The sequence below is a fragment of the Rutidosis leptorrhynchoides genome, chromosome 8 (genome assembly GCF_046630445.1).
Source record: "Rutidosis leptorrhynchoides isolate AG116_Rl617_1_P2 chromosome 8, CSIRO_AGI_Rlap_v1, whole genome shotgun sequence".
Taxonomy (NCBI): Eukaryota; Viridiplantae; Streptophyta; class Magnoliopsida; order Asterales; family Asteraceae; genus Rutidosis; species Rutidosis leptorrhynchoides.
Window position 1 is genome coordinate 120,902,556 of NC_092340.1, and position 12,498 is coordinate 120,915,053.

Here is a 12,498-nt window from a genome sequence, read left to right on the forward strand (position 1 = left end):
AAGCAGAGACTCCGAAATATAAGAGAAGATATAATGCCCAACAACAACCCAGAAATTACAAACCGTGTATATCTATGCGTAATGCAATATAAAGACACGGGAAAACTAAAAACACTATAAACCCAAGAGCATAATAGAAGTAAACAGATTCCTCCGGTGGTAGATGAAAAAGAAGAATGACAGATATGATAGTCAAGAATATATCAAGAATCAGAATTGGATGGAGCATGTTGACGAATGTTTTAGAAGTATGAATTAAGGTAGAAAGTATAAAAGGTGGGAGTTGTGGAAATAAGGAAACAAATGGGGTGGATTTATAGTGAAATATCAGACAGAGCAATCGAGACAGATTATCGCATTTAACCAAAGAGGATTCTAATTTCCTTAATTACCGAAGAATCAAATCTTATTAGGAAGATTTCTCTAAATCCCTTGAATTCCGGAAATTAAATGTGACTACGTCAAAAGTTAATACGAATCTTTAATTTCCTCATTTCATATTTTTTTTGTGATAGCTTCACTCGTACTCTTCGAGTAATCGAATTATTTTATCCATATTACTCTATAGTAATAACACTCTATCTATCAACTCCTATTCATCATGAAAACATTTTTATTGTTAACCATGACGATCTCTATCAAATTTTGGGACGAAATTTCTTTAACGGGTGGGTACTGTGATGACCCGAAACATTTCGACTTATTTTGAACCAAAACTATAAATGTTTCTGACATGATAAGTAATGAATTATGACAAGTTTTAAAACTTTTGAAAATAAGTTTTTATATAACGGTTGACCACCCTGTTTGTCCGATGATTCACGAACGTCGTAACTTATGATAATTATATAATTGTGTGTGTATATATATATATATATATATATATATATATATATATATATATATATATATATACGGAAACATGCGAATAATATTTATATACAAAATGATAAAAATTTACTATTGAATGATGCAGTTTCGAATTAAAAAGTTTACGTATATAATCGTTTTATTTTTATGATGTATTTTTTTTAGTTTTTAAGAAGACACGAAGTTAAATCAAAGATGTACAAGTTGTAAAGCACATGAAAGCGTAACTTAAATAGTTGAATCGAAATTAATTCATTTACTATTCATATAAATAGTAAATGAAACGAAATTAATTAATTTACTATTTACATGAAAGCGACAAATTATTAATTATAAGTTACATAAAATACCCCTGAAGTATTTAATAAATACGACTTTTTAAAAATTAAAATTCATTAATTCGATTGAATTAAACGAATTCAATAATTTACGGTGGCACATAATGATCAGCAGACTAGTACGTACACTCTACGTCGAACGTATATAGTAATTTTATAAATAAATGAACCTTTTTACAACTAGTTTTATAAAGCTTAAGACCAAAATAAATATATGTATTCAATTATAAAAAGTGAAATATTTTTTATTTATACTTTTACCCGTCAATTATTAGCAACAGAGTACGAAATACCGGTCCGCGAAAACTTTCGGTAGATATTATTGAATGTTAATTGTCACGTTTTTATTTTCTATTATATATATATATATATATATATATATATATATATATATATATATATATATATATATATATATATATATATATATATATATATATATTCGATCAATCTTGCCGAACCATTTCATAATTCAATCTATCTCTCTATCTAATTCACATACTCCATAGTATATTTATTTTTATTATTATTATTATTATTATTATTATAATTAAGATTAATATTATTATTAATCTTATAGTTAGGAGTATTATTATTATTAGTAGTATTATACATAAAATACTACGATGAAGTTCTGCTCGAATGATTTCAAATCGAGTTTTCAAATAAGTCAAAGCTAAGGAAATTATGGGTTATAGCTATGGAGGTTATGGGTAATGCTCGTGGGTATTGTTCGCAAGTCAAACCTAGTGTTTATCATCTCCGTTGCGTCTACGTACTTTCCTGCAATATTGAATCACAATATTGATATGTGCATTCATATCTTATCTTTTATATATTAATAGTGTATCCATGTCTAGTGCTCGAGTATATATGTTTATGCATGCTTGTATGCTTTAATTTTTTTCGTTAGATAGTTTATGATGAATCACGAATTTGATACATATGCTACTGATATAAAGTATATGATATGCATGTCGTTGGAAAGCTATCAAAAAATTAATAACTTTTCATTTAGAAATCGCGTGATTTCGATGAACAGATTAAAAGATATGGTCAACTGAATTATGTTTGACGTTAATTGAAATTGTGTTTGAAACTGTAAATTAATATTTAAATAACTTGTCTCTGAGATTGATAAATTGGATTTTCAGATAGTACTAATCGAGTAAATGAATTTCTATATAAGGCACGTCTCGTTTTGTTGAACAATTGTCAAAGTTGACTGTCTTATCATGTTTTAAAACTTTATAAACACTATAATCCGATTTTACAAGTATTGGAAAACTATGTGAAATAATAAAATATTTTTGATTGCCATGATAATTCAAATATAATATAGCTCCTAAAATAAATAATATTTTGAGTTTGATAAATTATAAATTCGTTCAATTATCAAGACTTATACTATGTTAATATAATAAACATGTATAGATTTAAAGATCATATTGGGTCAGATTGACTTTTGAGATGACTTTTGTTAACTTTTGCATGTCGGTCTCAAGTATTACGATTGTGATACACTATGACCCGACCTAGCTTGTTGGACATTTATTGACCAACATATGTTCTCTAGGTTGAGATCTATGGTTACTTTGCATTCCGAGTTTAGGTCACATTTCGGTGAATGAATTTATGTGCTGCTAAGGTGAGTTTATAGATCCCTTTTTAATTGCTTTTTCAATCTATATTTTTGGGCAGAGAATACATGCACTTATTTTAAATGCAATGGATACAAGTACATACTAAATTCTACACTGAGTTTGAACCGAAAATCCCTTAGCTTTGGTAACTAGTAACTGCCAGTTATAAGAACTGGTGAGTGCGAGTAGTTGTATATGGATCCATAGGGCTTGACATCCCCATCTGTTCCAGGTATAGAAACCCTAGCCTGAACTATAAAATAGACGTATGCTATTTGAGTTTAGTACACGTTGGTTTGCGTGTATTGTACATGTTGGTTGCATGTATGTTAAAACAGGGGTACTTATTATATATACGTTAAGTTTAGTTACCAGGGTGCTCAATCTTGTAGAATACTTTGATAAACATTTCTGGATGAAACAACTGAAATCTTCTGATCCATCTTTATATACAAATTATTCGCAACATTAAAACTATGAACTCACCAACCTTTGTGTTGACACTTTTAAGCATGTTTATTCTCAGGTCCCTAGAAGTCTTCCGCTGTTTGCTTATACGTTATACAAGCTATGTGCATGGAGTCATACATGCTTTATTCGAGAAAACTTTGCATTCACAAAATCATCACCATATATCTTATTTTGACTGCATTGACAACGGATGTATTATGGTAAACTATTATTTACAGTGATTGTCTATATGTAGAAATCATCAGATGTCAAAAACCTTGAAAATTGATATTCATTTATGGTGTGCCTTTTCAAAAGAATGTAATGTTTACAAAACGTATCATGTAGAGGTCAGTACGTCACTATGAAATCGATGAATGATGTATTCGTCCAAATGGATTTGGACGGGTCATCACACATCCCAAGCATGCTCCCACTGTACGAGTAAGAAATAAAATCACGGCTACTCGAGAAGAAACTTGGTTCGTACCACCAGACAGTCGCAAATTTGTTTGCCATCGGAGAGTAAAACAAGTACTCGAAGCCCTAGTGTTACCCGAAATCATCACACTAATCTTGAGAATATTGGAGACAACGTCGCATAATCATCTCCACCACTCTACTATTTGACTAACTCCCACTAGCTCGATAACTTCTGTCGGTTACCAAACTCATACCAAGTTCCCGACACCCTCAACGATCCTAGAAAGCTCAAGTTCCAGGACTTACAAGATTATCCACCCCTCTTCCATCACCTAAAGACTCCTAATTGATCACCCTCGAGGAAAACCGCTCCTTTTGTTGAAACATCAACCAAATCCGAGCAACCGTCGAACGCGTTCTATCCGACAATCTTCGACAACCAATTTCCTTAGTGACAAGGAACTTTAATCCGCCCGCATACTCCATAGATCATGGAATATTGACCAAACACCATTGGTCATCCCGTTTCCAAACCACAAGCATCAAACTTCCCCAATACTCCCACTATCGACTTTCAACCCGATGTATCTTGTTCATTATTCAATCGCTCTAAAGCGAGAGAAAAACACCCTCCTGAGCTTCCATAACAAACCCACATCTTCGAAAACATAGCTCGTATCGCTCAAAGTTTTCGAGACAAAACCATCTCACGCTCGCGCCATCAAACTCAAAAAACTTCATCCCGAAAACTGCCCAGATTCGAAAAATCATATCTCAAGATCCAACGGTCAGATCAGCCTCAAATTTTGACCACGTGTAGATCAGTGAGTCTACTATCAACACACAAAAAATCAAGTCGATCCAACGGTTAACGAACACGCTACGAATTTTCTACTGCAGCCGCTCCTGGAACTCTGAATTTGATAGTTCAATCATTCTTTTGCACGGGATCGCGAAGAACGAGAACTCAGATCCGACACCCGGATCTCCCAAAAAATCTCTCCGCAACGAACCCATCGAACTGACTTCTGACTCCGTAACTCTTCGCGAAAAAATCACCATCATGATGCAATCAGCGTCTCGATTACAAAATAACTTCCAAGAACCGATACCCGAATCTTGTGTGATCAACTCTCCCGGATACATAGACATATCCATGAGTTTATCGCGACCAACTGAGTCATCTAGTTTCGATACATGTTGCAAGACAAATCCTTAAGCCCGTCGTTTTAATAACCCCGATGAAAGAACCAATTCATCAAAGATATCGAAAACACTTGCTTTCAATTCGCCATCGTGCCCAAACTTGTAACCTTGAAGCTCTTGATACCACTTGTTAGGATTTAGGACCCAAACAAGAACTTGTGATTGTGGTATCGTCAATCACAAACAACCCACGAACGACAAACGAATAATTAAAAAAAGCAAAAGAACGATAAATAAAAGCATAAAACGACACAATGATTTAACGTGGTTATATCCCAACTCCAAACACAGAGAAGGGTTTAGTCCACGGGCGCAAACCAGAGATTTTTCACTATTAATTTTGTGCACACATTGTATGGGTTACATAGGGTGTTTATATAGGCAAATCTAAACAAGGAAACTACTTAACGAGCAAGAAAACTCAATTCTAGAATTTTCTCCCGACAGCACCATTTTCGCGACCGCAATGAATTTCTGGTGGTCGCGAGTTTTGTTTTCTCAGCACGATTTGATTCTTGCGACCATAACTCAAAACCTCGCGGTCACCAAATTCACAGAATCAACAAACCTTGTTTAATTCGAACTTCGCACTCCAACAGCACCAAGAGGTTAACGAATGCCATATCAGCTGGTAACAAGCAATAGCGAGACCATAAGCAGTGGTCTAAGAAGTTGACCGCTAGTCCATGAGTTCAGAAAAGCATACCTCATTTAACCATAAATTATGGCTATACTATGTTAAGCTACAAAATTGTGCTTCCATTTCAATTCAATGCAATTCAATTTGGGTTAGTACTTCCGTTTCACATATTGATCAGAGAGACTTCTAGAAGCAGTCTTTGTCATTTGAGAGCCGAATGACTTTTTTCGTGCTTAGATAGAGAAATGACTCTCACTATTGCTTAGATAGATTGCCTGATAGATAAATGATTGTCTACATGTCTCATATCTCATATGAGGGATTATGTGCTGTTGTATTATTGTTATTTTGAAGTGAATCACATAATTTTGTCAAAATAAAAGTAAAAAAACAAAAAAAGAATATAGACAGTACATATATAATGATAACGATGAAACAAACACTTGAGCCAAGCACTAAAATTACAATTACAATGACACAATAAAACATACTGTAGTAGTTATAGACTTATTCTATAGTATATTAGAATTTTATACATAGTTTTTAGAAAGCCATGATTTGTTTTTCCAATTCTAACAAATACTCGTGGCTCACTTGACTCGGACCATATTACATATATCACTTGTTCAACGGACCAACTCAATGCTGGTGTAAGTCAATGAAGCTCCTCCTGAGCTTCCTTCAATATCATCTGATCCTGCCAAGTATACGGGCACCGGCATCTTCGTAGGAAGATTTGGGGCTGCACCTTCGAACTTTAAAACCTGAATCGCTTGCCTAATCGAGGGTCTCAAACTATGATCAGGGTGCGCACACCATAACCCAACCATCATCAAACACTCAACTTGTTTCTTGTCAAAGTTCTTATTCAACTTTGGGTCCACGCCCGAAAGCAGCTCACCTTTTCCAAGTAAATCCCAAACCCATTGCACTAACCCGAGATCCGAATTAGGGTCAACACTGTCCATAGCCTTTCGCCCGCACGCAATCTCTAATGCAACAACACCGAAACTATACACATCCGACTCTTTACTTGCCTTTCCCGTTGTTACATACTCCGGAGCCAAGTAGCCCAGTGTCCCGGCTAACCCAGTTGTTTGTGGGCCCAACTCGTGGTCCATAAACCGGGCCAACCCAAAGTCCCCTAGCTTCACATTAAAGCTCGAATCAAGCATAATATTGCTCGTTTTTATATCTCGATGAACCACACATTGTTCCCATTCTTCGTGCAAATACAACAAAGCAGAAGCTAATCCCGTTGCGATCTTATACCTAACCCCCCACTCAAGATGAGTCTTTTGACCAAATAGGTGCGAGTCAAGGCTACCATTTGGCATAAACTCGTAAACAAGCAAGAATTGTGTTTGATCGTGACACCAACCGATAAGTTGCACCAAGTTTCGGTGCCTTAAACTACTAATAATCTTCACTTCCGTTATGTACTCTTTTTTCCCCTGTTTAGAACCTTGTGAAATTTTCTTGACGGCTACTAATATACCTTCGCGCGATAAGTAGCCTTTGTAAACGCACCCGAATCCTCCCTCACCTAATTTCTTATCATTTGAGAAATTGTCAGTTGCTAAAGCGAGATCGTTGTAAGAAAATCGCTTGGGTCCCGCTCCTCGTTCAAGATCGTCGTTTATAGATGTCAACGCAACTGTTTCCACTTGTTTCTCTACAGGTTTTGTTGTTTTCCTACAAAATAAAACATATGCAACCATAACTATTATAAAAACGGCGCCAAAAGGGACGATTAACCCCACTACTAGTTTCCATTCTTTTGAATTTTTTTCACTTTTTTCTTTTACAACCAAGCTTGAATGAAACTCCCAGTTTTGTAGGATATGTCTTTCAACGTTCGCACCGGTCGCAGCCGAAAACCCGACCGTTGCGCGCTCAGGAAGAACTTGTCTAAGGTCAACTTGATACGAAAGGCTTTCGTTTCTGGCACCGTAGCTCCACCACAAGTTGAGAATCTGAGTAGTTGCGTTGTAAGAAACCCAAACATTTGCAGGGTCACCACTATGTAAACTTGCATTCCATTGAGTATAATTAGCCGAATGAATTGAATTCTTGTTGATGCCCACATGTTCGTAAGGTGGGTCCCATTCGTCGTTTACAAAAGAGTCAAACTCAATAACAATCATTTGGTTACGGGTTGAATCGGTGTAAGTTGTGTTAAACAGACCCAAAAAGCCACCAGCTGAGTTTGGTGGGATTTGGAAACCAACTGGTGCTAGAAAGAAAGTGAGCCCGTGACCGTACGAGGATTGGTTTTGTGTATCAATGATAAAAGTGAAGTGAGTAGTGAAATCGGTGAGTTTACCCGATTTTGTGTCCCATATTGGGACTGGATCCGCGTATATGGCTTGACCGACCCGAGTGATGTAGTTGACTTTGTTGAACTCTATTGTTCCAACAGAAGGTACTGCGTCGCCTAAATAGAGTATATTTGTTGCATCGACATCGAAACGATTGATCGTAAAATCGACTGATTTTGAAAAAGGTAACAAGAAAAAGAAAGTGCATATAGAGAAAAAGGTAGCCATGGCTATGGAAAAATAAAATGTGTTTGTGTTAATGGCACCAGATAATGTGGTTTAATAATATAATACCATTATTAAGGAAGATTAAATAATTATAATTATTATTATTAATGCACATCCTTAAAACTTGATCCTTAAGGTTCACCTATTGCAATTTTATATAGTTTTTGAATGGTTCTTGAAGATTAGTGGAGTATTAAATAATTGATGAACAACTAATTTCTTAAAGTCAACATGGAAAAGAAATATAATAATGTAAGGAATAAACTCGAAGAACGTTATATTCATACGAAAAAATTATAATACGTACTATGCCTGTGTCTAGTTTTCTTTTCTTTTCTTTTTTTTTTTTTCTTTTTTTTTTCTTTTTTTTTAATTGTATACACTTTTTTTCTTAGCTTGAATCACGAGCCATTTTCTATCTTCCGAATTAATCAAGAACTTAACCCAAAAAATATACGGGTCCTAAACATAATATATATGTGATAAATGTCCTTCTATGAGCTGGGATTATCTTTTGTATATATTGGTTGACTTTTTGACTATAAAATGTGAATCATTTTCATGTGTTTTGGGTGAGTCATCATGGGTGTGCATTGTGATAAACGGCACCTGAATATGTTGAAGAATACCACAAACGACAAACTAGATAGAGAAAATTTTATTCATATCGGTCAAGAGCATCTTCTTCAAGATTATTATACTGTTTCAATTATTGGTGTATGTATGTAAGAAGGTTCATGGATATTTACATGGATGGATGTAACATATATAATAAGTAAGGGATCAAGAGTCAACTTGGCAGAACAATAATTTTATTTAAGAGCTTCAAAAGATGTATACCATGGGTCAGGTCATTAAACAAATTAATCAATTGGCAATCAGTTAGAGGCTCTTGATCACTTCAAGTTAATTGATGTGAATCTGAAAGGAGTGGGTGAGGTTGTACGGGTCATGGATCATGTCAAAACCACCCATTTAATACTAATGGGTCACGGGTCAGACCAGGCCCATATAACCCGATGGATCACATTCTAAAAGACGAACCATTGATGGTCACAACACATCACAATAGCCTACTGAAACTTAAGTTACAGCAGCCCATTAATCCTAACGGATAATGTGTTAAAACACTCATTTAATCATCCAACCACATCTCTTTAGACCACGATATCTGGTTCACTACAGCAAAATTTAGGACACTTAATATATCGCTGTGAAGCCATTGTAACAAGCTTCGTGACCTATAAAATGTCACTCATAAATATTATATATGCATATACATATTTACGTCCAGAGTTTAAGAAAATTGCATTTATAACCCAATTTTCCAACAGAATCAGGACTTGAACTATGGAACGATTACAAAATTTAGATCAGTCTTCAAATGTACATGGAATTCCATCTATAATCATGTGCATAGCTCCGCTTCTCTGCGATATGCAGATGTATCCTTTATATCGCACATGATATTAACATATTATGTCGCAAAATCAGCATCCCTGGTGCATTACATATTCACGAAAGGGTGCACGTTGGGATGCACCTATACCATTAGATACAGTCTTTAACTTTAACCAAATCTTGTATTTATAACCCTAAATTAAAGTTTATCCTTATTTTGTTTTCTTAATTAACCGAAGTTAGTTATAGAATAAATTTGTTTCCTTAATTAACAGAAGTTAGTTATGGAAGGAATTGAAGGAATACGGTATTTGTATCCATCTACAAACCTAATCAATATCCTATTTTTACAAGCCCTACAATACCTTAATTCCGACTTTTTATGTAAACATCATACATTTTTTAACGGCAATTTTTTTGACATCAGTAGATCATTTATTTCAACGCCCTTCATCATTTGCACGTAATACACACGTTCGGGCGGAAACCCGAACCAATCGACGGTACCCGGAAACACATCCATTCGGGCAGTGTTCCGGGTAGAGGTCCGTGAACGAATCCGATAAAACCACCCTATAGGGTCAATATATACCACCATTATTAATGTTCAATTGTTTTAATGAAAATCATGTCATCCCTAAGGATCGTACCCATGACCTCTCCCTATTCCATGACTCAAAGGACATGGGGGAAACCGTTGGGCTATGCCCGCAAGCTACGTAAACATCATACATTATACTCGTACAAATTCCATTCTCATGAGCTCCCTCTTTCTATAAGGTTTTCAGAAACGTTTTATGAAGAATAACCCGTTAGAAACCTACGACCAACAATCTGGTATGCTTGATCGTTGGTGGTCACAACATTCGACCACCCTCCAGTAATCTCCAATATTTCGGTGAGGGTTATCCATGTTGTATTATTGGTGGTTAGAATCATGGTGTTCTTAAACCCTCGTTATTCCATTCAAGTATATCTTTACCTTAGCACGTAAAAATGTGCTTGATCAATCTACAAGACCTAAAATAATTTAAAAGTTACGAAGTAGTACATAATATTGAGTTGTACTTAGAGATTAAATACTTATCAACCAGATTCGGTTAAGATGTCAACCATTAGATCATATTGTTCTTGTTGAATTATGCTTGGTAAATAGAATTGATGAAGTTTACTAAACAATATGATCACTCTAATGTTTACAAACAAAATAATCAAATTTAAAAAATTTAACAATTAATACCGATCAAGCCAAAATTGACTTGAGTGCAATTAGTTGAAATGACTAACCTTCGGAAGGGTTTCCTTCGGTTAACGTGATGAGTATGAGGGGTGTTGTGGTGGTTGACTTTTGCCGAGCCTCCAAGGTGAGCTTAGAAGAGTAATCAGCGGTGGTAAGTGCAAAATATTGATTGATTCCTAAATGTGTGATTATGAGCATTATTTATAGGCATAAGATGGCGGTTACCAAGGATAACCACCACTAGCCCACTAAACCACGATTACTACTCCTGGAATCCTCTAATCATGACCACTAACTGCTCCACGTTCTCCTGATTTGTCGGACGGACAAGTAGCTGTGCAAACCAAGTCAAATGGTTAACGGCACGCTACAGGTGGCGTAGCGTAGGGGTAATCGTGGCCTGAGAGCGGCGTTGACTTGGTATCCAACCAGGAGCTGAAGCTAAACGTCCAGCTACAGGATACGCCATGCGTCTCACGTGACGGCCATGGCGGGACGTACGTCATTAAGTCCCCCCTAGTTTGGTTGGAATCAAATTGCCTTTGATTGTAACCAAACTATATTGAATAAAATATTATAAAAGGCCATCATTACTGACATGCCGTAAACGTCAAATCCTGTTTCCTCGTAGGGTGTGCTAGGGGATGATGTTAGCAATCATTACGTTTTACAGCAGTAAAAATGAAACGCCACGAATCCAACGGCTATGGTTCAACATCCCTAGGACACGTGTTCGATCAGGATCAAAGCCCATGAACTGGGCCCACAGTAAGTTTCTTCTATAAATATGGCGTTTTTACCTCCTCATTGTTACATCTCTTTCTCCGCTTCCTTATTATTAAACAATTTCTTATCTCCTCTTATTACGCGTGCCGTTTTCATTCTAAGGTAAACAAAATGTCTAAGGCTAACGTTTCTACGGAAAACACGACCGTTATGACAGAAGAGATGGAGAAATTTATAGCCGAGTATCCGGTACTTCGAGACGTACCGACAATGGTAGCGATACCCGACCAGCGTGCCGACGAGACGCCACAAGGATACTTTACCTTATATTGGAAGGCAGTGGCATTGGGCAACCTGCATTTTCCGTTGAGCCCATTCGTGGCGGCTGTACTAGACCATTATCACATTAGCGTCTCGCAATTACATCCTCACGCATGGCAGCGTGTTACTATTTTCGAGATGTTTTTTAGGGCACAAAATAGACCCGCGAGTCTGAACGTTTTTCGTACGACGTTCAAACTCACTGCTTCCGGAAAGGGGTGGTACACTTTTGAGAAAAAGTGTAACTTCACCACTAAGAAGTCTCCGTCCCTCCATGATTGGAGGGAAATGTTCTTTTTTGCCGGGACTGAACTGCTGGGCGAAGGGCGTGCCCACCTCGCACAATGGCATTCCAAGCGTTCTCCAGATGTCCCCAAGACTCCTGACCTTAACCAAGGGGAGCGGGAGCTTTTTAATTTGTGTAAGGACGCTACGCTTGAGATGCGTTCTTACGGCGAGGTGATGTTGAAACTCTGCAATGTTCAGCATTATTGGCCATGGAGCGACAGAGTGCCATTGATCATGTGCGACGGAAAGGGTATGCTCTTCGTGCCGTTACGTCTTTAAACTTGTAAGTTTTCTGCTCATGTAATTTTTCTAACTCAAATATATTCTTTTGCAGAGATGGATTTCAACAGAGTTCTCCGCCGCCCTACTGTTGATGGCGTTTCCTTCAAGAGATTCCCAAAGG

General features: G+C 36.5%; 1 protein-coding gene across 1 annotated transcript; it reads right to left on the reverse strand.

The window, feature by feature from the left end:
- Positions 1 to 6,177: 6,177 nt before the first annotated feature.
- LOC139863784 (L-type lectin-domain containing receptor kinase IX.1) lies at positions 6,178 to 8,119 on the reverse strand. The gene has a single exon (XM_071852392.1). It carries the CDS (start codon positions 8,117 to 8,119, stop codon positions 6,197 to 6,199), a length of 1,923 nt encoding a protein of 640 aa, XP_071708493.1. The 3' UTR covers positions 6,178 to 6,196.
- Positions 8,120 to 12,498: the final 4,379 nt, after the last annotated feature.